Source organism: Sitophilus oryzae, unplaced genomic scaffold, assembly GCF_002938485.1.
Source record: "Sitophilus oryzae breed Bouriz unplaced genomic scaffold, Soryzae_2.0 scaffold_1396_pilon_pilon, whole genome shotgun sequence".
Classification (NCBI taxonomy): Eukaryota; Metazoa; Arthropoda; class Insecta; order Coleoptera; family Curculionidae; genus Sitophilus; species Sitophilus oryzae.
Window position 1 is genome coordinate 10166302 of NW_022146055.1, and position 27433 is coordinate 10193734.

The 27433-nt window shown below is 30.8% G+C and overlaps 1 protein-coding gene across 1 annotated transcript; it reads left to right on the forward strand.

The window, feature by feature from the left end:
* On the forward strand, positions 1-26449 carry LOC115876024 (odorant receptor coreceptor). The gene is made up of 12 exons (XM_030891693.1): positions 1-90; positions 4386-4561; positions 7344-7478; positions 7750-7886; positions 8925-9079; positions 9159-9287; positions 11499-11592; positions 11646-11853; positions 21494-21593; positions 23634-23738; positions 23813-23968; positions 25773-26449. Exons 2-12 carry the CDS (start codon positions 4386-4388, stop codon positions 25821-25823), a joined length of 1446 nt encoding a protein of 481 aa, XP_030747553.1. The 5' UTR covers positions 1-90; the 3' UTR covers positions 25824-26449.
* The last annotated feature ends 984 nt before the right edge of the window (positions 26450-27433 follow it).

Here is a 27433-nt window from a genome sequence, read left to right on the forward strand (position 1 = left end):
GTGGGCAGTGCGAGACGATTCTGAAGTGATATGAACTGTTAAATCTTTTATTTACCGCTTAAAGTTAACGGAAAAAGAAACGGCCTCAAAGTAAGATTCACAACATTTCCGTGATTTTTAATTAAGTACAAATAGTTAATTGAAAATATACATTTTTTGCTTCATAGAAATCAGTATCATTATACAGACATACTATTTTATTGATTTTTGTCTAATAAATTCGAAATTTTCATCGAAATTAGTGTTCGTTAGGCTTTATTCAGAACCTCAAAATTAGTGGAACAAATTAGTGGTTTCAATTAGTGTAGAAGTTAAGTAGTCCTCTACTTTCAATTAGAAAGTCAAAGTTAGTGGTAGTAATTCTCAATTAAGATTCATTCAGAACCTCCAAATTAGTGAAAAAAATTAGTAGCTTTAATTAGAATAGAAATGTGTCCCTCTAATTTCAATGTAAGCATTCAAAACGTCAAAATTAGTGGTAGTAATTTTCAATTAGTCGAAAAAGTTAACAAACTTTAAACTTTTACAATAATTATAGTTCAAAATTTGAAAGGAATGGTATTTTGGCCTTTCATTAACTATCAAAAGAAATTGTGGCTGGAAATCAAAAGCTTACTGTTCAAAAGCTAAATATTAGGCTTTCTCTATGGATACAACTGATTACAGCCAGCTGTTGCCAGGATATTATATTAATTTTAATTGTGTTTTTTAAACATAAGAATGATCGTAAACTAAAAAGTATAAAGTGTAATTGAAACCACTAATTTACTCAAATAATTGCTTCTGAATTCTCAATGCACTGTTGCCGGCCTAGTATAAAATAGTAGGAACGACTTTGAATCGTGACTAGTGTTGCACAAGAGTCTTGAAAAAGTTTTGCAAGACCAAGACTCTTGCAAGAAATTCAAGACAAGACTTTCAAAATTTCTTGTCTTGAATTTCAAGACAAGACTTTAATATGCAAGAAACTTCAAGACTCTTGCAAGATTTCTTGAATTCAAGATTTCTTGAAAGTTGGAAATGATACATTTTTTTAAGTGAGTCTTTGCGCAAGTTATGCCGGGTTTATACAACATTTACATAGTCGTAATCACAATCATAGTCATCATGAAAGTTAAACTATCCACTTCTTATAAACCTGTTGACATCTACGATGAACTTAGCCTTTAATTATGTTATCCAACTTCACTGATGAAAAATTATGATTATGAAAATATTCTCTAAACGCACATTAAAATTGCGTTGTGATTATGACGATGATTAAGACTGTGATTATGATTACTTATGCAAATGTTGTATAAACCCGGCATTAATATTGACCAGTGATGTGATTTTTTTCTATCATAGCCAGTGTTTTAGAGTTTAGAATGAAATAAAATAAAGTCGAGGCAACAAACCGTATATTGGTAATTAGTATTATCCTTGTATATGAATTTATAAACAAGGGTATTATACACAAAATTATATTGGTATAATGGTATTATAAAAAAAAACTAGCGGTTGTTGAAGCTAATGGTGCGTTCGTGGAGCACGCTATTCGTACTATTTGGTACTACTTTTCATGCACGAAATGGCTCCGCGAACAAAAAGTAGTATTAAATAGTGCAAATAGTACACTCTAGCATGACCTTTCCGTACACCCTATGTCGAAACTTTTCCAACCAATCTTCCATAATAAAAAAAATAAAATAAATACCATAAAAAATAAAAGTAACAAATCCTGTTTCGTCAAACGGGCGAGTTGACGTAGTTCGTTTGCGGTCCGTTAAGATTTTTTTTGCTAAAATTAGCATCGTTGTTGTTCATTTTTCCATATTACATTTTGTATACGACTCTTTCTATGAAATAAAATATAGAAATATTATTACCTTTTTGTTAGAATGTAAAATTTTTCAAGACAAAAAATTTCAAGACTCTCGCAAGACAAGACAAGACTTTGCCATTCAAGACATCTGCAAGACAAGACTTTGAAAATTTCTTGTCTTGAATTTCAAGACAAGACAAGAAATTGATTTTCAAGACAAGAATTCTTGTCTTGTGCAACACTAATCATGACTACCAAAAAGTTGCTGCAAATAAAGCAACTTTTTGATTGGCACCCTGTTAAAAGTATATTCCCTTATTCATAAATATAATATGTAAAAATTAAATTCTGATTAACTACGTGATGAGCGTAATAATCCTGCAGGCGGATCCTGTAGATCCTGTAGATCCAAGATTCCACACCGCAATTAAAAAGAGAACTTTAAGCTTTATGTGCCAAATTATGGGATAAAATATACCTAGTGGCTATTAAAATTCTTCGTTTGGATTTTCGGTTAAAATAGATTTAGCAAGCGATACTTTTTATGGAAAATGTGAGTTTCATGAACTTGTCCCATATAAAATTATTATTAGACAAAAAGCAGTAAAATAGCAATCGCAACGATTTTGTTGTCACTTAGTATAACAGTAGAGAGGTAAATGTTCGACACATACATATATGAAAAAGACTTTCTATAAATTTGTTTACTTGCATCCAGCAAACTATAAAAAAGTGATCTAAATTTAAGCATAGTTTTTCGTCTACATCGAATTTCAAAATATTTGCAAGTAAAGTTCACTAAGTCTCCCGAAAAACGTAAAAAATACTTAAAAACTCTTTATCTTGAGAAGTGGATATCATATTTATAACTTCCTACTACAAAAATATTCTTTGATTTAATTTCTTTCAATTTAATATTTAGTTCCTCCTCCTATACAGGGTAACCCGAAATGAATTCAGGAAACTTCGCCAGCATATTCTGCAGATAAAAATATGTATAAATAAAACAATTTGTATAAATGTATGTCCTAAAATGCTTAGTTTCGGAAATACAGGGTATAGAAATGTAATTTTTATTTCGATATTTTCCGAATAATTTTTAGACTAATGTTGATATTTGCATGAAAATTAGTGTATGGGTGTTTTTTGACATGAAAATTTGATTTTGATATCAATATGATTCCTATTGGTAAGGGACACCACCTACGTGTTTTTGAGCTGTTTTGAATAGTAATAATTTTCAGCCAGTACCTGTATTAAAGTACTGAGTAAAAAAAATATATAATTCCAGGTTTTTTACGTAAAAAATGTCTCTTGATAAGAATCTCTACGAGCAACCGTTTTCAAGATTTTTGGAAAATACATGTCACCACTGTCAAAAAATAAATTCATATCTCCAAAAAATTCTATATGGGTATTTCGCCATTTTATGTAAACACTTCTGCGTTAATCCCAAACGGAAACTACTTGTCAGAAGTTAGGTTTAAAGATATATAAATTTGTCTAACGAACAAAAAAATGCTTACCGTTTCGGAAAGTTTATCCGCCGTCGCGTCGGAAGCAAAAAAATACCAAGGATAAAGAAAAAAACTATTTAAAATATTTAAATTCAACTATTCGAGGACACTTTAGTTTTTTAAAACAGATACGTCTACAAAAACCATTGACGTTCTGTTAAAAATGCAGTGGCGAAATACCCATCTAGGATTTTTTGGAGAGATGAATCCGCCACATAGGTATAGACATTTTTTAAAAAATAAATATATTGACTAGACATCAGTTATTTGTCTGAAATGAAAATTTTGGGAACTTTTTATTTTATTTTTTTAATTAATCACAAATTTTCCTATAACAATTATGTTTCTGTTAAACCTTTAGCACAAAAAAATTCCAGATTTCTAATAACTATCTAGTCATCATGTTTAAATTTTGTCAATGATTTCGATTTCAAATATCTTTAGAACTATTACTCGTACAACTTTTTACCACATAAACTATTTTGCGTAAAAAACGGCGGAAATATTATTTATGTTTTCACTCAGTAGTAATAATACAAATACGGACGAAATCTTATTACTTTTCAAAACAGTTCAAAACCATATAAAAGGCGACCTCTACAAGGAGAAGTCATATTAACATCGAAATGAAATTTCGTATGTCAAAAAACACCCAAACACTAATTTTCATCCAAATATCAAGTTAGTTCATTACAGAAAGAAAGAATAATTATTTGAAAAAATCCAAATATAAATGGAACTTCTACACCCTGTATCTCCGAAACGAATCATTTTAGGAATTTGTAGAATATGTTGCCGAAGTTTTCCGAATACAATTAGAACTACCCTGTAGAATAAAAATTTCTTTAAAAAGTCTTTATTAGAAAATTCTGCTTAAATTCAGATAACAATATTTGGTATATATTTTAACTACACATTATTTCAACACAGTTTAAAGAATATAAATATATCTTTAAACTGAGATTTCAATTTCCATGAAATTTTAGTTTTTGTATTTTTTATATTTATAAAAAATTGCTTTAGAAGAGTAAAATAACATTTCGGTAATTTTCAATAAAAACTAGATGATGAACACATTCAAAGTGACGGGCCTGGTGGCCGACCTAATGCCAAACATTAGGTTAATTCAAGCTTCGGGACATTTTATGCTAAATTATCATGCAGATAATTCTGGAGCTCTGCATGCCCTCAGACTAGGTTATCCTTGCGTGCATCTTTTGTTCGTCTTATTGCAATACGGGTAAGTAACGTAGACAAATAATATTAATTATTATATTATATTACACGAAGGCATAGCTATAATTACCTATAATCTAACCTAGGTATATCTAATAATATTATTATTAAATATGGCAATCTAGTAAGTCGGAGAGAGCAAAAATAAGAAGTATTTATCACATATAACTTCTTAACAAAAGCCAATATCTGAGACGGCTCCACAGAGGCCAGCTCTCCATTCTCGACATCTGCCGTACCAAAGTTCATGGTCGTCCGTCGTGTCGACGCACTCAGTGATAAGATGTTCTGGTGTTTCCCCATTTTCCCCACAGAATCTGCATTCGCCGTTGTTTCTCAGCTTCAGCCCACTGAGGTGTTACGTTGAGGAGCCGGTGTCCTGTTAGAAACACCGTGAAAATCCGAAGATTGTTTTCACTTAAGTCAAGGAAAATCTTTGATTTATCTCCGTCGTAAGTTCTGAGGAACTTTTTCAAGTGTCTTAGACCGTTGGAGGACGTCCATTCCAGGTTACGGATGGAGTCTTCCATATTATTCAGTTCCGGATTCAATTGGTTCCCGCTTAAAAAACAGAACGATTCTGGTTCAGTTAGTGGAGTGTTCGCTCCTTTTCTTGCTAAATCATTTGCTTTTTCATTGCCTTCTATCCCTTGGTGAGCAGGCACCCAGAGTAGAAGGACTTTATTTTCTTTTTGCCTAATTTTTTGAGCTTCTTTAGGCATTCTTTGGCCAACTTCGAATTGGCGGTTACTGAGTTGATGGCATTTAATGCTGCTTGACTATCGGATAGGATGGCTTGATGGCTATTTCCTGTTTTCGATAGTTCCTATCTAAGATAAAATGACCATTCTAATCACTACCGACGACAATGTGCTGTGGCGTTAGGTCTACGATGATCTTCATTGCTGCTGTTGAACATGTTCTCAAGGCACCTGGGATGCAGTCTCTCTACTTTTCCCAGATTTTGCCTTGCTGTCCGTTGCTCTAGTTTTGTATACCAAACAACTGCTCTATAGGTAATCATGGGTCTTACTATCATGGTATACATCCAGCGCAAAATGTTTCTGGCCAGTCTTCTGCATACCATGAGAGCTTTTGTGGTTTTGCTAGTAAAATTCTTAATATGCCTGTTCCAGAGAAGTTTACTATCCAGGCTTATTCCCAGATATTTGACTTACTGTGATGGCAGTATTTTCTTTCCATCTAAATGAATTCTTTTCAAGTTTTCCAGACTTCGCTTTCTGGTGAATGGCACTACCACGGTTTTGTCTGAGTTGATGCTCAGCCGGAGAGACTTTTTGGATCCGGTAGATCGTACGATAGATCCAAATGTGTTGCAGTTCTGTATGAAATGATGACATCGATATTATTATGTTACTAGATATTGAGTTATACAGGGTGAGTCTTAAATGAGTGCAAATATTTTCAGTGCTGGTAGATCTCGATAAAGGAAACATATTTTCTCTTTACCGTTTTTCAAATAAATCTAAAATAACCGAGATATTTTACTTTGGAAATTTCCGAAAAAAAAATGATTTTTTGCTAAAATTTCGAGAACCACTGGATCTTTTCTGTATTCTCTTTCTTGTGAATTTAATCTACTACCTATGGTTGCCATATTATCAACAAATTATGTTTTTTAACTAAAAATTAAAAAAAAAATCCAAAAATATTATCAAAAAATTTCAATTTTTTTTACAAAAAAAACTCATAATCGTGTTTCTAGGATCGAAATATACTACCCCTAAATTATTTATGACTCATCCTGTATCTTTTCAAAAAATGTTTCCAAAGAAGCTTAAAAATATATGTATACCGGGTGCGTCACAAAAGTGGCTCACCTCTATAACTTTTTTATTTTTTCATAAAAAAACAACGAGATTTGGTGTGTTGGTATATGACATAAATTGGAATTGATTGGCGCATTCAATTGTTTCCGGTCACTTCCGGATTCACCGGAAATGATTTTTTTTACTTTATTCGATAGAAAATGACACTCACATTCAATTCAGAATTGAATGACATGTCACGTCAACTTTTGACATAGTCACTCAAAAACAAATTGTATTTTAAATTTCAATCTAGAGTGCCATGGTTGTGTCAAAAAACTAATTTTTAATCAAGGAGCCTTGGATAAATAGACTTGATCGTCTAATGTTTTTAGTGCCTTGTCCTGGTCGGTTAAAAATTGCCCTAATCGTATTTTTAATCATATCTCAATTTTTTCAAATGAAACGAGGGTGGCTCATTAGCAAATTTGGAAAAAGCATTTTTTACGAATAATTTGATATCACACACTCGGTATTTCGAGTCAAATTGTCGCTACGAACCACATGTTACAATTTCAAATAAACCATATGCGAAAATGTCAAAAGTTGACATATGATATGTCATTCGATTTAGAGTGTCATTTTCTATCAAATAAACTAAAAAAATACTGAGGGTGCCATTTAAAAACCAAAAGTTGTAGTCATTTCCGGAAGTAACTGAAAACAATTGAATATGCTAATCAATCCTAATTTATGTCATATACTAACATACCAAATCTCATTGTTTTATCTGAAAAAATAAAAAAGTTATAGGGGTGAGCCACTTTTGAGACGCACCCGCTATATAAAAAATATTCTTGTAGTTTATAGAATTGCAAGTAAGTAATGATAAATAATATAAGCTATAAGTAATTATAAAATTTGCTGTCATTTTATTACTGCGTAATATTTCAGACCTTATTTTATTAATCAACTACCCTTGTACGTAAACTGATTTTTATAAAAATATAATTTTAGATGCATATTTGGCAACTTAGTGGTGGAGAAAGACAACGTAAACGACTTAGCTGCAAATACCATCACAATATTGTTCTTCACTCACTGTCTTACCAAATTTGTTTACTTCGCTGCAAGATCTAAACTATTTTACAGGTACCGTCTCAATATTTACTAAAGGTACATTCAGGCTCAGAGCGTCGAGCGTCGCGTCGCGTACGCCCCATTGAAATCGAACCTCGACGCTCAGCGGACGCTAGCGCAACGCCAAAGGCGACGCTGTCTACCTGAACGGTCTAATTTAAGTTAAGTGAATTGATTCCATTACGACACGCGACCGCGACGCAAACGCGACGCGACGCTCGACGCTCTCAGCCTGAATGTACCTTTACTCATTACTAAAGATAATATTAAATTGTTTCTGCAGAACCTTAGGAATTTGGAACCAAGCCAACAGTCATCCACTTTTTGTTGAATCGAATAACAGATATCATGCATTAGCACTGAAAAAAATGAGGAATTTACTTTATATAATTATGATAGGAACAATATTTTCGGCAGGAGGTAAAATGTAATAAAACTACAGAGTCCGGCAATAGTGCATTGGGCATCTGTAGCTCCTAGAATAAAAGACTTCAGAATTTTGTTTAAATGCAAACCTAAAATATATGTACGAGGATGTATTTCAGGAAAATATTTTAACTTCTATATGTTGACTCAAAAAGGTGTGAGTGGATCGGGATAATTTTTTTTTAAATGAAACACCCCTGTATTTTATTGCATTTTTGGCTTCCTTTCAAATCACTTTAGATAATGCTAAGATATGAGAAAATATATTTTGACAATTTCAGAGATATTAATAAATAAAGAAATACATATTTTTAAACTTCATTAAACAATTATTACAAATACAGGAACTGAAATCAAAACTATATTAGGTATTTACTTTATATCGACTATACTTATTTTGCTATAAATATCGTAATCTTAAATCATGCAGGGTGTTCAAAATTTTACGTCAAACATTCTAAAATATAAAATAATTTTTGTATATTATTTTTTTTTTATTAAATGGGTATTTCAAAAATAAACGAATAAAAAATAATTTCTATTTTAGAAAATTTGGCGTAGAATATTGAATATCCGAATGATTTACGATTACCATATTTATAGCAAAGTAAGTATAAACCATATAAAGTAAATACCTAATATAGTTTCGATATCAGGACAGTTCTTGTATTTGTAATATTTTTTTAAGAAAAGCTGAAAAATACATATTTTTTTATTTATTTGATAATATCTCTGAAACTATCGAAATGTATTTACTCATATCTTAGGATGTAAAATGATCTGAAAGGAACCCAAAAATGCAATAATATACAGAGTGTTTTATTTAAAAAAAATCATCCCAATCCACCTACACTTTGTTGAGCCACCCTATAGAAGTTAAAATATTTTCCTCAAAATACATCCTAGTATATACTTTAGGTTTGCACTTAAACAAAATTCTCAAGTTTTTTATTCTAGGAGCTACAGATGCCCGACGCACTATTGCCGGACTCTGTATAGTTTAATAATGATAATTATACCATAACTTTGTAGCATGGTCTGGAATTACTTTCGTGGGTGACAGTGTTCATTTCGTAAAAGATCCTAATAATGAAAACGAAACTATACCAGAAGAAATTCCGAGATTATTAATAAAATCATGGTATCCTTTCAACGCGATGTCTGGAATGTCTTATTATATAGCGTTGGTAATATTTTTAATATTTTTCTTATACAATAATTTATTATACCCAGTGGTTGAATAAAACAGCAAACAATTCTTTGTAGGTATTTCAAATATATTATGTCTTGTTCTCACTTCTACAGGCAAATCTCCTTGACAGTTTGTTCTGTTCGTGGTTGATTTTTGCCTGTGAACAACTGCAGCATCTTAAGGAAATAATGAAGCCTTTAATGGTAATTTGTATATATTTTACAGTTTACTAGAAATAATTATTGTATAATTTTTATCAACATGGATTCCAAATTCACACAAAATTTCCTTCATAATAGATACTTTTTTGATATCGTCATTTTAATAAAAAATTGGATTAAATAAATAATTTATTAATTTTAGATTAAGATATTATTTATTTAAGATACAACTTTTAAATAGACATTAAATGGCCTATACTACAATCAGATGTAAAAAAAAACGCAACGCAAAAATGTTTCGTGAAATTTAAAGTTTCATAAGTATTTTTTACATTTTAGCCCTATTTTCATGATTTTTTTAGCAAACTGTATACAAATATATCAACTTTACTTCGTAAACTCAGTTTTTAATAAATTTTAGTACCTATTTAGTTTATTATACAGGGTTAATTGAGAAGTTGCTTTTACCTTAATTTTGAAACACCCTGTGTAATAATTTCATGAGCCAATTTTACTAAAACATTATTCTTCGATCGGGATCATGTCTCCGGAGCATTTTCTTTTTTTGTGTCATGCCAATACATGCCTTGGTTAATTTTTAAGAGCGAAATGAACTTGCCACCAACAATTTACACTTTTTTATTATTATTCCTTTTTGATGTTATTTTTCAATACGACGAGGTGGCTTTGGTGATTATTGTGCACTATATATACCTACGAACTGCCCAACATATTCGACAGATCTGGTCCCTATAGAACAGGTTTGGAAAAGCTTGGTATGGAGGTTAGAGGTTGCGAAGTGGCACCAGCTTCATAAACTTTGCTTGGTCCTTAAAAAAAAATGGGAAAAAATAACGCAATATGATATAGTACAGCCTCATTGGCAGTATAGCCTCACCGGCAGTATAGCCTCATTGGTAGTATGAACGAACGTCCATAGGCAGTTATAGCAGCTCAGGTTGGCAATATTTTTCAGTTTGTATATTTTCTTTAATATCGTTAGTTCTGTTATAGTTATTAATGTTCATTAAAACTGTATCGGGAATGTATCGTTCTCTTTAACGTTTTTTTTTAAATTTAGTATAGAGTTTTCAATGCAGCTTAATATGACATTACGACAATAGTTAACAAAGCTACCTTGTCATATAGAAAAATAACATTAAAAAGTAATGATAATTGAAAAAATTATGAGTTGTAGGTGACAAATTCATGTCGCTCTCAAAAATGAACCAAAGCATGTGTGAACATGAGATAAGTAAGTAAGTTACTTACTTACTTACTTACTCAACATGAGATAAAAAAGTAAATACTCAGGAGACATGGTTCTGAGAGAAAAATATTGTTTTAGGAAAATTTGCTCACGAAATTATTGCACAGGGTCTTTTAAAATTAAGGTAATAAACAACAATTCGATAAACCCTGTAAAATAAAGCCCAATACTAAAATTTATAAAAAACAGAATTTACGAATTAAAGTTGATATATTTATATATCTTTTCAAAAAAATTATTAATATTGCTCTAAAAAAAATATACAGGGTGTCCTAGAAATAAGTGCAAATATTTTAACTGGTAGTATAGTTCAACCCCAGAAACACGCCTGTGAGGTTTTTTTTGCGAAAAGAAAATCTTGAAAATTCGAAATTTTTTGGGATTTTTTTTTAGTTTTTAGTTAAAAAACATAATTTCTTGATAATATGGCAACATAGGTTTTAGATTAAATTTGCAAGAAAGAAAATCCAGAAAAGATGCAGTGGTTCTCAAAATGTTAGCAAATTTTTTTTTAGAAATTTTCAAAGTAAAATAACTCCGTTATTTTGGACTTATTAGAAAAACGATAAAGATGAAATATGTTTCTTTTATCGAGATCTACCACCCCTTAAAATATTTGCACTTATTTCTGGGACACCCTGTATAACACTTTATTTTTTTGCATCTGAGTGTATTTTGCTAACAAAAGAAAAAAGTCAATGTCGACATTTTTTATCATTAAAATATATAGCACTTATGGTAACTTTTAACCCCAAAATCGAATTTTTATTCGCTAAAAATATGAAAGAAAATTATAATTAATTGAAAAAAAACCATAGAAAAACTAGAGAATGACTAACCCGATGTAACTACGAAACAAAGCAGCATCGGATCTATGTTGATATAAAAAATAAATGTTATTTTTACACGAGGAATCTCCCCAAAAGAGATGGTACATATTTTTTGAAACAACCTGTATAAAATGACAAATAACAACATTTTAGGAATTATCAGCTTCTTTGGATACGTATGTTCCCAAAAGTGCGGATTTATTTAAATCACCCAGCGCTACATCTCATGATAACTTGATAGAAAATGGTAATAACACGCACCATAATATATAAATTCTTCACAAATAAATCTTCTCGTAGACTATAATCCCAAAAATGATGAACTAAACTTAAAAGGAGTTTACAGCACAAGGCAGGAATTGGGAAATTTGAATTTTAGAAGCGGTGCTTTGCAGACTTTTGGACAAGGAGGTGGTGGCGTTGGACCAAACGGTCTTAGCAAGAAGCAAGAGCTTATGGTCAGATCAGCCATTAAGTACTGGGTAGAAAGGCATAAGCACGTTGTAAGGTATAAACAATTCAAAAATGCTTTATTAAAAAATTATACCGGGTGGTGCAATGTCGTTAGAAACATAGGAAATCTTATGCAAATTATGAACTGTCAAAATATTGGCTCCCTTGTTAATTTTACGGCGAACTCATAATTAGGTTTGTAGTTTAATAACCCAAGTTCGTTCAACAAAGTTGAAGAGGTAATATTTTTGGCCAACTGTATAACAAACAATTTAAATGAAATAAAGGAACCTACGTTGGGTTAAAAGTATTTTTATTGAGACTTACCTCGGATGCGCTTGACAGAAGCAATATTTTGGAAAATTTGAGCATAATTTGAGGAGAATAGGTTATGTAAATCAAATCCTAAATTTGTAAATAGCACTACTTATTTTATTAAATGAAATGAAAGGAGTGCCTGGAATTCACATGTAAAAAAGCAAGGCAGAGAAAACCTTGATCAATATTCCAAAGAATCCATCTATGCTGTTATGTACTTTAATAAAATAAAAATAATAATAATAAAAGTACTGTCTTTCACACCAAGATTTGAGGTTTAATACATTCACAAACATGTCACATTTATTACATTCAAAACGGAAGAGGTTTTCGTCAGTTTAGCGGGTCCCCACCCACAGGTACTAATGCCCTGGTTGCGGAACTCAAGTTAAAGTTGAAGGTTCTATGCAAATATCTTTAGATTTTGAGTTATTCTATGATTTACTCTATTTATTATTTTGTTTGCTCTTTTGTGAGCTAATATATTCGCCCATTCACGGTCGAAAAATTTAGTACATTCAACAAGGCTCTTATTGTCACACTGAACAAAAAATATCGACACGAATGGACAGTAAACGATTGTATTTAGATTACCGTTAAACTGCAATTATTCACAGCATAAATCGAATCCATTAAAAAATACACACATGTTATATATCATCATTGTCAAATCAAATAAATAAGAAATACTTTAGAACAGAATATTATAACAGGAAAACAAAATAATATGCTTTAGTTAAAACTAGTTAAATAATGAGGAAACATTTGCTTTCCCTTTAATAACATTCTTTGCGACAAAACTTACAATCCAAAAAAAATATTTTTTTGACGTTTTTTTTTTGGTTTGTAAGTTTTGTGATCCCACACCCGGCATTTCATCAGCCGACTATTTTTTTTAAATAAAAATAGTTTGGGTACTTGGGTCGACTCAGCCTTAGATGAGTACTTGGGATTCACAATCCTGAGGTAATAATAGGCGGTTGAAGCGTAGTGCTAGCCACATTACCTTCCTTGTATACCGAACGACTCTAGTATAGCAAGTTGTACCTTGCTACTCCCAAGGCGTTAAACGCTATACCGGGTGTTGCATCGTCGGACGGGACATAGGAAATCCCATGTAAATTTTAATGGGGTCAATTGTTGACTTCCCTAATTATTTTAGAGAATAATTCTATTTAGGTTTATTGAAGAGTCCTAAAACCCACATTCAAAAGAATAACTTTAGATATTTTTGATTAGCTCGTTTACGAGTTATCGCCGATTTCCTTTTAAATATTTCTCCTTTCTTATGGCCCTGTATTTACTTATGAGCACCAGTCATGGTAAAAGATAACTGTCAAATGAAGTTTTCATTTCAGAAATTTACCTATTTAGTGCTTTATTATTATTGAAAACTCATTCCTACATCGGAAATCTTAAAGATGTATTTATAAATACCAATTAAAATGAATTAAAGTAAAATAAAGTAATCAATTACAATGTAAATTATAGTATTATTACAATATTCAATAACTTATTAATTTAGGTACTCTTAAATTGTTAGAACTTTAAGATTTAAGAACATGTTCAAATATTCCTCCATTGACTGCTAGACAACAACCCAGGCGATCATAATTTTTTTTTGTTACATTCGCTAGTTGGTAAACTGAAATTCTATTGCATTTGGCAGAAATGGCATTTTTTAACTCCTAGATTTGGGTATTTTTTATCCTTGTATATCCTGTTTTTTAAATGGCCCCAGAGAAAGAAATCATTTGGCGAAATATCAAGAGATCTTGCTGGCCAATTTACTGTATGATTTAGGCCAATAACGTTTCCGTTAAAACTATTGTCTAAATATTCCCGAACAGCCAGGGTACTATGTGGCGTGCAGCCATCCATTTGGTACTGATTTTTTGACTTCCTGATTTTCCCTAGCGGCATCATGTAAAGCAGGTAAAATATGATTTTCGAGTATTTGTTTTATAGTAGAGTAGTAGAGTCTTCGTTCCAATATATAATATTGGATAATTTTGAACATTGGGTTCATTATTTAAGGTAAACGTGCATTCGTCAGTGAAACATATGTCTTTTAAAAATTCCCTATCCGTGTTTGCTATTTCCATCATATCAAAACAAAACGCCTGCCGCCGTATTTCGTCCTCATCTCGTAGCTCTTGGTGCTTTTCATATTTAAAGGAATAGTATTTATGTCGTTTCAAAATTCGAAACGCTGTAGTGTGATCTATTCCTATTTCATCCTCAATTTTTCTTGAACTGATCTTTCCATCGTCATGCCATTGTCATGTCATGCCATTCTCATGCCATTGTCATGTCTCTTCCACGCACAATAGAACTTCCAAATCGGTATCATTTCTTGCATCTTCTCTTTGTTCCTGCCTTGCTTCACATCTGCAGTTATTTATTTGGGTACCTTTGGTCTCAAATCTCTGAATATTCCTTGCGATTGTAGATTTTCCAGGTATCGGTCTATTCGGATACAGAGCAGCAAACATGTCCGACACCTTTTGATAACTATTTCCTTGATAATACCATTTAATCATCAATACTTTTTCTTCGGTAGTGTAATTCATGGCTAATATTTTCGATGTAGGTATGAGTTTTTAATAATAATAATAATAAAGCACTAAATAGATAAATTTCTGAAATGACAACTTCATTTGACAGTTATTTTTTACCTTGACCGGTGCTCATAAGTAAATACAGGGCCATAAGAAAGGAGAAATATTTAAAAAGAAATCGGTGATAACTCGTAAACGGGCTAATCAAAAATATCTAAAGTTATTCTTTTGAATGTGGGTTTTAGTGCTCTTCAATAAACCTACATAGACCCCATTAAAATTTACATGGGATTTCCTATGTCCCGCTCGACGATGCAACACTCGGTATAGAGAAGCTATTATTATATAAGTTTTGTGAACGTTCGAGAACGGTAGTATATAAGCTATTACCTAACACCTATGATCTCTGTTCGCCGTCTGATTTTCTCTGGTTTTGCTGATAATAATTTAAAAATCAATAATTTTAATTTATGTATACAGAGTGTCTTAAAACTGAATGTTTTGAATGTAAAGAAATATGTTTATTTTTAAATAAAAGGTTAGTGTCCCCGAAATGTATTTTTGTAATTTAAAACTTTTTCGAATTAGGAAAAAGCCTAAAGTATAAAAACACAATTTTGCATTCACGAAATTATAGATTGCCAACTTAAGGTATGTTAGCATCTGCCTGGCATACACTATTGCGTATTCAGTTTTAATTAAAAAAAAATGCAGATTTTCTTAAATTAGCTAAAATCGCCTTGTTAAGTGTTCAAATTTAGCACACATATTCAGCATAAGCAGACCTTTAAAAACCTAATTACGATTTTGCTGTAAAATCAACAGAGGAGATAATATTTAGACAGTTCAAAATTTGCATGAGATTTCCTATGTTTCCAAACGACGATGCACCACCCAGTATATACAAATATCTACTTTCTCGCTGCATTTTCAAATAAGTCTAATATAGCCGAGTTATGTACTTATATTGTTTAAAAATATAAAAAATATATATTATATTTTTTTTAATATTAGAGTTCCCGCAGTTTTCTACTTAATTTTTTTTCTACCAATAAGTTATAGTTTAACAGGACAATTAAAAAAATACAATATTTTCAACATTTTTTCGCGAATAAAAACCAGTGGGGCAAATTATGCCATCCCTAAAAATATTTGCACTTAATAAGCTCTATAAAAAAACAATGAAGTTTGTGTGCTTAAATATTTGTTCGATTTTTCACTCCTACATTATGTGTTGTAAAGCAACCCAATTTTAAGAGATCATTTTAACATTTTATTTTCTTCAGTTTCAAACTACGCTATAATATTTTAGTTTCATCAAATGACCCTTTAGTCTTAAATAATTAATTTTAGAGTTATTTGATGTTATAATCTAATATCGGATTGGCTGTCCTCAAGTTTTCAATATCAAGGTATACGTAAGCATAAAATATAAAAGGAATCGATGTTTAATAACGGAGCTGAAATTGAAGGGGAAACCGAACATGTGCTAAAATTCCCATTCTAAATAAAAAACGAAGAGTATTAGCAAAAGTATAAATTAGTTCTTTTATAAGCACTACTAATGACCAATATAAAACTTAATCAATAGATAAATTGAAATTGAATCTTCAGTATAACATATACCCCAGTCAAATTAGTTAAAAATAGGCCCATCGGTAGAAAAAATTCCCTCAGTTTTGAAAATGATTTTAAACGATTCCTCTAGACTTGGGCGGATATGTGTCAAAAGTCCCCGAAGATAGACGATGAGCTCGAGGAGTGGGGAGGAATTAAATGTCAATTTTTTCACTCTTTTTTGCTTATATCTCGGAAACTATGACATCTACCGAAAAACGCTTTATATATACGAATAAAGCTGATAAAATTCTCTATAAAAATGATTCTATACATTTTTGTTCCCGGACTTATGGTTTCCGAACTATGCCCTTCATAAATTTCGATACTAAATCAAATGGCATATTCCAAATCCGTACCAAACACATTTTTTTTCATTGCACGTTTATAGCTCAAATAGCGTTGAAGAAGTACGATATCATGATTTTTTAAGTATTAAGTATAACTTTTAGAGTATACTGTCCCAAGTAGCATTTGGACGTTATCTAACGTCGGGTATACGTCACGTTCAATAAACCCGACGTCGGGTACCAACGTCGGTTCGACCGCCTGACGACCCTTATTTGCACCTAAATGGCGAATACAGATTCGGGTCGCCTCGACGTCGGTATCTGACCTAATAGGGAATGTAATTCTACCAATTACCAACGTCATATTACGTTGGATTTTAGTCACTTAAAATTCGTCGCTAAGCACTTACGTTACGTTTGGTTTCATATTCGCTACCAAGAATACATAAAAACCTAACCAAACTACTTAATTACAAATGGATTCATAATCACTCCTCGAATATAACTATAAGTGCTTATTTAATTTCATATTATAATAATTCTGAATCATTAATCCAGATATCAGTTTTGTCAAAGGAAGTCACTTTCTTGATATATCTGATTAAAATACTCCGGAAAACCACGAGCGCCTTCCAAATTAGGTAGATTTATGAAATAAAAATATCTATAAAAAAGTAAATCGCAAAATATTTTTTTAATTTTCTAGCTGGTTTAATCATAAAATTGTACTGTGGTTCCCCCCAAACTCAACCTTATCAATATTATTCTACTAGAAATCGAAATGTAAATATAAATTTTAAAAACAAAAAACGATTTTAAAATGGCCGACAATCGGATACGTGTTAAGAATGGCGGATTTCTGTGTCCGACTTAATATGAACTACCAATATACCAATTCCGACCGGGTCTCCAACATTAGTCGTCTCACACGACCGAAGTCATCAAACCGGACAACCGGCAATCGTATTATGACGTATATAATTCCAACGTACGCCACGTAACCTCACTTTGCGTTTTGCGTATCAGTGATTTGTGGATTTGTGCAACTATATTTTAGTTTTTGTTTTCTCGTTAAAAAAATGCGCAGCCACTTTTTAAGCCTAACCTCACATGTCGGAGGAGGATGGGGTCTGCTGGTATCCTAAGCTAAAAATGAAATTAAGATGCACCAGTGTAATGCAGCATCTCTTCCGGATAAAAAGCATTTACGGGTGGGACATCACTACTACTATTATTATTTTGCAAAAGCCACGACCTCTTTCTGTAAAATGTAGATGAATGTCTAAATGCCTTTTTAGTGTTTTTTTAGGCATAATAAAAAATTTAAGGTTGTTTACAAAAACTTTTTATTAGGTTATGTTCATGATGTTCATTAGGTCGCAAATGCTACTTAATGGGTTGAATTTACGGACATAAATAGAGATACGTAAATTAGGTTATAAATATGAACATAAAATACAACAAAATATAATTGGACATTAGTTTAGGGATTATCAGTGAGACGTATCCTATTCGGACAACGGGTAGACGTCGGGCTAGTTCAAGTATATGTACGTCGTGCAAGCCAACGTGGGAACGACGTTGGGAAATTAATAAAAATGGTACGTTGTTATTTTGTACATCGACAGATCGTTGGATTTACCGACTCGGATCCAACGACGTCGCTTTTAATAGGAAAGCGACGTCACAGGTCGTATCACGAGCAACCGACCTAAATTTGCACAAAGTCTTACGTCGCTTCAGGTCAGATTTAGTTCGAAGTCAGATAGATGCTACTTGGGGTGATTTTATAAATTTTAGACATGATGCGTTCACATAAATCACTCCTTGACTGCACAAGTTATTTGTTAACAAGGATAATGCTCTCTGTTCATTTATTTTGCTTTACTTGATACCTTTGTGTAATTAAAAGAATCAAAACTGACATTATGTATATAATATATTAAAGAAACAAAATAAATAATAATACATTTATATAATAATAGTGAATTATTATGTTTCTGAATTAATTTTTGTGTCGGAAATAAGAAATACCTTCATAAAATTCTTCAATTTAAAAGTTTTATAATGAACTTTATCTTTAATAATGTAGATTTTTGGTAATTTAAATTTCATAATATATGATACAATATTGTACAAAATTAAAAAAGAATATGATGGACTTTCTAAATTAAAAAAGTAAGCGATATTGCATTATTATAAATAGTAAATTAAAATCACTTTTTTTACTGAATACAAATTACTTGTCTAAAACGGATAATGTGGAAGTATGTGGATACCATTATTATATTCAATATTGTAGGTTGAGAACATTCAGAAATCACACTTTTATATCGTCGGTGAAACGTGATAACCTGCCAACTCCATTTTTTACGTTAATAAGTTTTTTTATGCCATTAGAAAGAGAAAAAATTCTCTATAAGTAGGGAAAGCAAACACATTTTTTTTCATTAAAGAACATTTTTTATTTTAACTCAATAATATATGCTAACTCCTAGTGATCTAAAATAGCCACCGAAATGCTGCTAACTCCATAATTTCTGTTACGTTCACGCAAAAGCAAACACGCAGATTCTTAGTCGTATGTTTTTTTAGTACAGTACGTCGATCCAGGGTCGCACTAGGCCAAAGGGGTCCGGGTGGCAATGTAAGGAGGGGCCCGTATGTTTTTTTTGCGTATTTTTTCGCCTTACGTCTTGTTCAATTTTTCCCTATTATATACAGGGTTAGCCTTAAATAAGTTTAGGGTAGTATATTTCGACCCATGAAACACGATTATGAGGTTTTTTTGCGTGAGTTTTTTTTTGAAAATTTGGAATTAAAACGAAATTGAATATTTTTTTAATTTTTAAAAACATACTTTGTTTGTAATATGGTAATATAGGTAGTAGATTAAATTTACAAGAAAGAAAATCCAATGATTCTCAAAATTATAGCAAAAAATTGGAAATTTTAAAAGTGAAATGACTCGGTTGTTTTGGATTTATTTGAAAAAACGGTAAAGAGAAAATATTTTGTTTCTTTTATCGAGATTTACCAGCCCTGAACATATTTGCACTTATTTAAGACTCAACCTGTATAGAAATCAGGGAACTACCCTAATGCAAGGTAAACCCATGCAATGCAAATTCCATAATGCTATGCAAAAGCAAATATTGTTAAGAATAAATAATGAACTATAAAGGGGGCTCTCGAAGACTGGGCTCCCCCTAATAGTTATCTATATAATATGGCCAGTCCGACCCTAAATACGGGGTATCCGTAAAGTAAGGTAAGGGGAAACACGAAATTCTATATACGAGCAATTCATCGGCGTGCTATAAATAGTTTAAATAACATTACTATATAACTATAATACCTAATCAGTTTTATTTTTTTCAACGTTTTTTCACGTAAATGATACATAATTTTAATAAAAATTAAAAAAATAAGGAGAAAAGTAATAAAAATTTAATAAAATCACGCACTGGTCTTCCAAGCTCGGTCTACTACCGTTGTATAAAAATTAGGATAAGCATGGAAGGATTCTACCATATTTTCTAAGAATTATAAGTTTAATTTTTAAATTATTTTCATATTCAGTCAAGTCCAAAATTCTGCTACTTCAGTAAAAAAATTCTGCTACTTCACTAAAATGCAAAAAAAATTAAAATTTTCATTAAAAATTTATTCGTTTTTGGACTTGTATGTTTTACTTCTAGACCGACGATATTATAAATATATGGTTATGAATATCATATTTTTTTAAATTTAATTGATTATTTCTACATCTGTTTGGGTAATATTCATATCCATTTTCAAAATTTTAAACAATAAAGGTTGCTATCTCCAGAAGTATATTTTTATTTCTTGTTTCTGCAAGACGAATATCTGCTATGTCCCTATTGTGTCTAAAAAAAATGACGTAACACGAAATATTGAGTTTTATTGTTCCCCAGCAAATAAAATTCTTATCTCTTTATCATATTAACGCATCAAAATACTTCCTACATGTGTCCATATTTTTTTGTACCGTTTTTTTGCTCTCCTGTAAAATTAGGAATAATGGAGTTAGCAGTTTATCACGTTTCACCGACGATATGCGCTTTTAAGACTCTTTGAAATTATGCGAGGAAAGACTGATACTATATTTGCGAAATGGATTGAGTAGTGCAAGTACGTAAATAATACACCTATACCTATAGGAAGAAATGATGTAGAATATCATCAATTAATATACAACTTCAATTAATATGAAAGGTTAAATTTAGACATTAATATTATTTTAAATGTGAAAATACAATATGAGAAATAGTGTTAATTTTGTCAACACTGTAACTCTTAAAAGGCTAGACCTATGAAAAAATGCATTGAACCAATTTTGTAGAGAATTTTCTATATAGAGTATTTTTTCGTAAGTGCCATATTTTCTGAGATATAAGCCGCTAAAATGTTATAAAAGTGACATTTAACACCTCCCCTCTCCTCAAGCTCATTGTCTATCTTCGGGGACTTTTGACACATATCAGCCCAAGCCTAGAGGACTCATTTAAAACCATTTTCAAAACTGTGGGATTTTTTTCCACCGATTTTTCTGATTTGACTAGGCTATAAGCCTGTATAGGTAGTTTCTTAAAAAAACTGCAAAATAGTAAAAAACCGGATAGTAAATAATTATCCAATTTTGGAAGCAATAATAATCATAAAGAAAAGTTTATGCTTTTTTAAATTATCCAATAACGGAGCTGATTTAGCAACGTGTTTCTTTAGATGTTGGGCACTTGACAATCATTCGAAGAAAATCGCATAAAATTAACTGATTATTGAAAATTTTGTCTTGGATTGTCTTAAATTAGAGTTTTAAGTTAATTAGTCTTAAACACACACTCTGTATATTTATATCTAATTAGTCGTTTCTTTTATATTTTAGATTGGTAACAGCTATAGGTGACGCATATGGGGTAGCACTTCTTCTGCATATGTTAACAGCAACTATTATGCTTACCCTCTTAGCCTACGAAGCAACAAAGGTGAGTCAAATTTGTTTACATAAACGCTCATTATTAAATAAATTTTACAAACATTGATAAAACATTCAGAATGCTTCTTTGAACATTTACAACTGATATACCAACCAAGTTCCTGACCGGGATTTTAAAGTATATAAGCAGGGTTCGGAAAACAAAATGTTACTTTTAAAAACTACATAAACTACATTACATTAACTACATGTAATGTAGTTTATGTAGAGGGTGTAGTTTATGTAACTTATGTATGTAACTTTCAAATATCAAAGGTTTGAGGTGAGGTTTTAATAAGTTGAAGCTTTAAAAACACAAAGATCGTCATTACCAAGCCAACTGGACGCCATTTTTTTTTCGATCATACGGTATTATTCTTCAGTTAACAGACAGAGACACAGATTAAAATGAGCGATGTAGGAAATAAAATTAATGTTACACCAATAAAGTTTATAATATCATAGACGTATTAGAACTGTACTAAAATAAGCTAAATATTTAAAGAGTATTACATTATCATTTAACACTTGAATTAATTTACTTCTATAAAATATGTTTACATCTAGTAAACGTCATAGGTATATTTTTATTTATATTACTTATATCATATTCAACCTTCAGACATAATTTGTGAGACTATGAGAACCATTTTATGCATATTTATAATCAAAACAAGTTAAATAATTGATTTAATTTTCAACGCTGTTAGATTTAAAAAGTATACTTATCTTAGTAATCTGCTGGTTTAGTTGTATTATCTCACATATTATCTTCATAATATATGAACTACTAAAACTAATATGAACTTGTAAACACTTCTGCGTTAATTCCAAACGGAAACTACTTATCAGAAGTTAGGTATACAGATATACAAATTTGCCTAACGAACAGTTAAAAGAAAAAATAGAATAAAAGAAAAAAACTATTTAAAATATTTAAATTCAACTATTCGAGAACACTTTAGTTTTTTAAAACAGATACGTCTACAAAAACAGTTGACATTCTGTTAAAATGACATTATATCAAGTTAAACTTCAAAATTAACAATTACTACCTGATAACAATTACTTAATAAGGTAAAACCAAAAAGTCAAACCAAACCAAACTTTCTGTATAATTATTTTTAATTTTTACGTATGTTATGTTTAGTTATGTTATGTCATTTAAAATCAAAGAAGCGATTGCCATACATTACTAACATCTACAGATGCATGAGCAATACATTTATTTTTATTAGATTGTAGAAGATTGTAGAACTTCTTTCATTATAATTTTGGCGATATTAAAATTTATTCTGTGCCCTGTGTCCCATGGATGCTGACAAATATTAGATTTGTGAAAATCTCCCTTTCTTAAATAATCTTAATAAATTTATAATAAATATATTAAGTAATATAATTATATAAATAATAAATAATGTTCTTTATGGAGAAATTCTTTACCATTTCATTGATACCAAGTAGTTTTACCCTTAAATTTAACATTTTTTGTTCAGGTGTTTCTAGGTATGGCTAATGCTCTTAAATGTAGAAACTATAAGTAAACTATATGTACAACTTAACAAGTATAGCTGGAGACGTGAGAAATATAAAAAAAATAAGAGACGCCCCTCGATGCGCAGTGAACAGCAAACAAATTTGCTTTGATCAGATTTGTCGTAGCGTAACTGCATCTATCTTCCGCCGAATGCGTTCTCTCTCTATCGTGTGCGCGACCGGTGCTATCCTTAAGTCTCTTCCTATATTTGTCAAACTGTACATATAGTTTATTAATTTATTATGCAAATAAACTGACTAATACAAGTAAAATGGATATAAAATGAATAGTTATGACAGAATTATTAAAAATTAATCGATACCTTAATATTACATAAATACATCTCTTCTATACTATTATTTTTATAAATTATTTAGGTATTGACATCCAAAACTTACTGTTTGGTCATTATATATTTTGTTGTTTGTTGTTAAATTAAAAAATGTATATAATGTATATATGTATGTTAATAAATTAAAAAATTTATAAAAAAAAATGTATATATTTCTCTAGATTGATGGAGTCAACGTTTACGCTGCCACTACATTAGGATATTTAATCTACTCTTTGGCTCAAGTATTTCACTTTTGCATATTCGGAAACCGTCTGATTGAAGAGGTAATAAATCACTTTTACTCGATACAATCTTATAATCATGCGTTATAACGATAACTCAAAAATTGCAATTTTAGAGCTCTTCTGTTATGGAAGCAGCCTACAGTTGCCACTGGTATGACGGATCAGAGGAAGCTAAAACGTTTGTTCAGATCGTATGTCAACAATGTCAGAAAGCTCTATCAATATCCGGGGCGAAATTTTTTACCATTTCATTGGATCTGTTTGCCTCAGTAAGTAAAATATTTTCATGCTCTTTTCTCTAAATTGTTTATATTTAAAATTTAATTTAAAATAAAAATTAAAAAAAATTGAATATGCACATGTGTGCATATTTGAAGTGAAACTTCTTACTAACAGCTATTAAATTGAAGGATTTGAAGGACATGTTTGAAAGAGTGTAGTTTGGAATGCTGAAAAAGTAATACATTAAAAATTAATAAATAATTTCATTCTCTTTCACAAAATTTGTATTAAAATGACCGTCTGTCCATATGAGTACTCCATTCGGGTACCTCTATCCACATGCCGAGTTTGGTTCCAATCGACTCATGATTTAGAAAAATCCTGATGATTTCGTCTATTTAAAAGCATCGGTTCGAAACGTCGAGGGCGTCATCCTGTAGCCCGTCCCCAGTTATGCCGAAATCGACCCATATTTTTTTTCAATATCAAATCCTTAGTCATCACCCCTGATCAAGATGTAAACAAAACATCTTATCCAACGTTGCAGGGCAAGACCGTGTGTACTGTCGCTCGCATAGCCTACCCAAGAACAGTTAACTTAATAGGATTGCTCATTCAGTCGAAAGTGTCTGCCAGGTGCATGCAAAACTCCTCGTTTTGTGACGTCATTGTAGTCCTTGTCATAACAGTGTATGTATTATATTGGTTGCCGTATGCAAAACATTTATTATTTAGTTTATTTATTTAAACACTTTGTATGTATGCAGTATAGAAAATTAACTGTATAAATCGCATTAAACACTCGGATAATGCATTTTTAAGAACAGCAATTCCCAGCATTGCCTTTCGCAGGCATTCTTTTTAGAGTACTTCCTTATTTTGCTTTAAAATAATTAATAAACAATATCATAGGCAGTTAGTAAGCACTTAGTCACAATCCATAACACAAAATGGACGTATTTATACACTCTATAGCTCTAAAAACTTTAAAAACACCTTTTTCACCTTTAAAATCCATAAAATAATTAACTCAACATTTTTCAGCTGTTATTTTTTACCATAGGCAACCAATAATACACACTATCATGACAAGGACTACAATGATGTCACAACTGTCAGCTGAAATGCGGGAAGAGGCAAACGTACGTTTGCCTCTTATTGCTATTAATTATAAGGATGAGCAATCCTATTAGTTTACCGTTCTTGTAGCCTACCCACAAAATTTGATAGAGATCGGACGACATCAACTTTTGACATTCATTACGGCAAAACTAACTGTCACTATGCCACGTGTCGATACGGTCAAGTTTGCCTTGGTCCAATCTATCGACTCATGAAGTTTCATTTAAATCGGACGATTTTTTCGCTATTGATGATGAGGTTTCATAGTGCACGAAACGTCGTCGAAATACACACATAGAGCCCGAGTTACGACGCGACGCTTTAAAGACCCATCTCAACTTCCTCATTGACTTACCACTTTTTCGATCGTTACCACTTTTCGTGACGCATTTCGTCGCACTAGCTCGTGTGTCACGGCCTTAAATTTTTACTCCCAGCGCGCGTAAAGAAGTTTCTCTTCAAAAATTTATAATCTATGAAATGTAAAAAATAGTTAACACTTTATTAACAATTATTATCCCACTGTACAAGGTGTATATTTTTCCGGTGTTCAATGGGGAATTTATATATCTTCAAAATATTATAATTAATTATTGAGCCTACCCCTCAGACAAAGATTTTCCTAGATATTTGAGTTTTTGCGTCATTTGGAGCCTCCGCGGCGTATGGGAGGCGCCACCCTGTATAATAACTTATATTTTTGTTTAATAATTTTTTGAATATTTTCAGGTTCTTGGTGCTGTGGTCACTTACTTCATGGTATTGGTACAACTCAAATAACTTAATTACTTTAATTGTAATTACACAATAATGCAGGCATTATTGAAAAAATGCGGTTCTCTTAAAATTTGTATATAGAATAGAAACAAAGAATAAATATATTATCTAAATACCGGAATGTGATACTGAAAGATTAGATTCATATTCTTAGTAATATATGTAGTTATATGAATATTCGTTTATAGTACAAAGTTTTTTAATGGTACTAATCTACATGATATTATATCTGATACGTAAACCTTGAATTATATTATTAGAGATTACTAAAATAACAATCAATAAGTTTGTTATATTTTTCATTTACTTATTAAAACAAATATTTGGTACAAAATATTTTTTATTTTGTAATTTCTATTATCTTATAATTTGCCTGTATATATGCACTTATATTATTTAACATAATGTTAATTTTAGTGATTTTTCTAATCAGCACATAACTATATTTTAATAAATTAGACAAATATTTAGTTTCTAATAAATATATTATAGCCTCTGTTAATGCGCAAGTTTTATTAGGCTGTATTAAATTGTGAAACAGCTTATATTTACACAGTATAATTTTTAAATGTTTATAGTAATTCAAAATTAATGTTATCTAAATTTATTTTCATCTTTATCATTTCCCAACTAAAATAATACAACCTTCTTTTTTTCCTGAATTATACAGGGTGAGTCTTAAATAAATAAAAATATTTTTAGGGGTAGTATTCGAAATATACTACCTCAGAAACGCGGCTATGGTTTTTTTTCGCGAAATTTGTTTTCGGAAAATTTGGATTTTTTTATTAGAATTTTTTGGTTATTTTGGACTTAACGGTAAAGAGCTCTGAAAATATTTACACTTATTTAAGACTCACTCTATATTACTGATATAATTAATATTATAAAGTAAATCCTAAAAATATAAGAAGAAATATCTAGTTCCTTATTTCAGACAACTCTACTATAGCATAATAATTTAAATATTTTTAGTTTAAACACTTGGTATGCATTAGTATCAAATATTAGGATTCAAACAGAAAATAATTTTATGCTGATACTAGATATGTTGTCTAGATCTAGATGTCAATTTTATAGGCATTTCTTTTTGTAGTTTCGGTAGTAAAATGTATTATTTATTAAAAATAGGCATTCATTGTGTCCTTATTAAGATTTAAATTAACTTTTAGGCAAAAACTTTTAATATTACAACAGAAAATTATGCATTTTTATTTCCTCTAAACATTTTTTTATATTACTCTTGGGCTAGGTTAATAAAAACTAATTATAATTAATCATGGTTACGGCAGAAAAGACTATACATTACATAATAGAAATATAATAATATACCGGGTGCGTCTCAAAAGTCGCTTACCCCTATAACATTTTACTTTTTTCAGTTAAAAAACGAGATTTGGTATGTTAGTATATGACATGAATAATTAGGATTAATTGACGTATTCAATTGTTTTCGGTCACTTCCTGTTTCACCGGAAATGACTACAACTTTTGATTTTTAAATGGCACTTTCGGTATTTTTTTTACCTTATTCCAAAGAAAATAACACTCTGAATAGAATGACATACATCTCAACTTTTGACATTTTCGCATATTATTTATTTGAAATTATA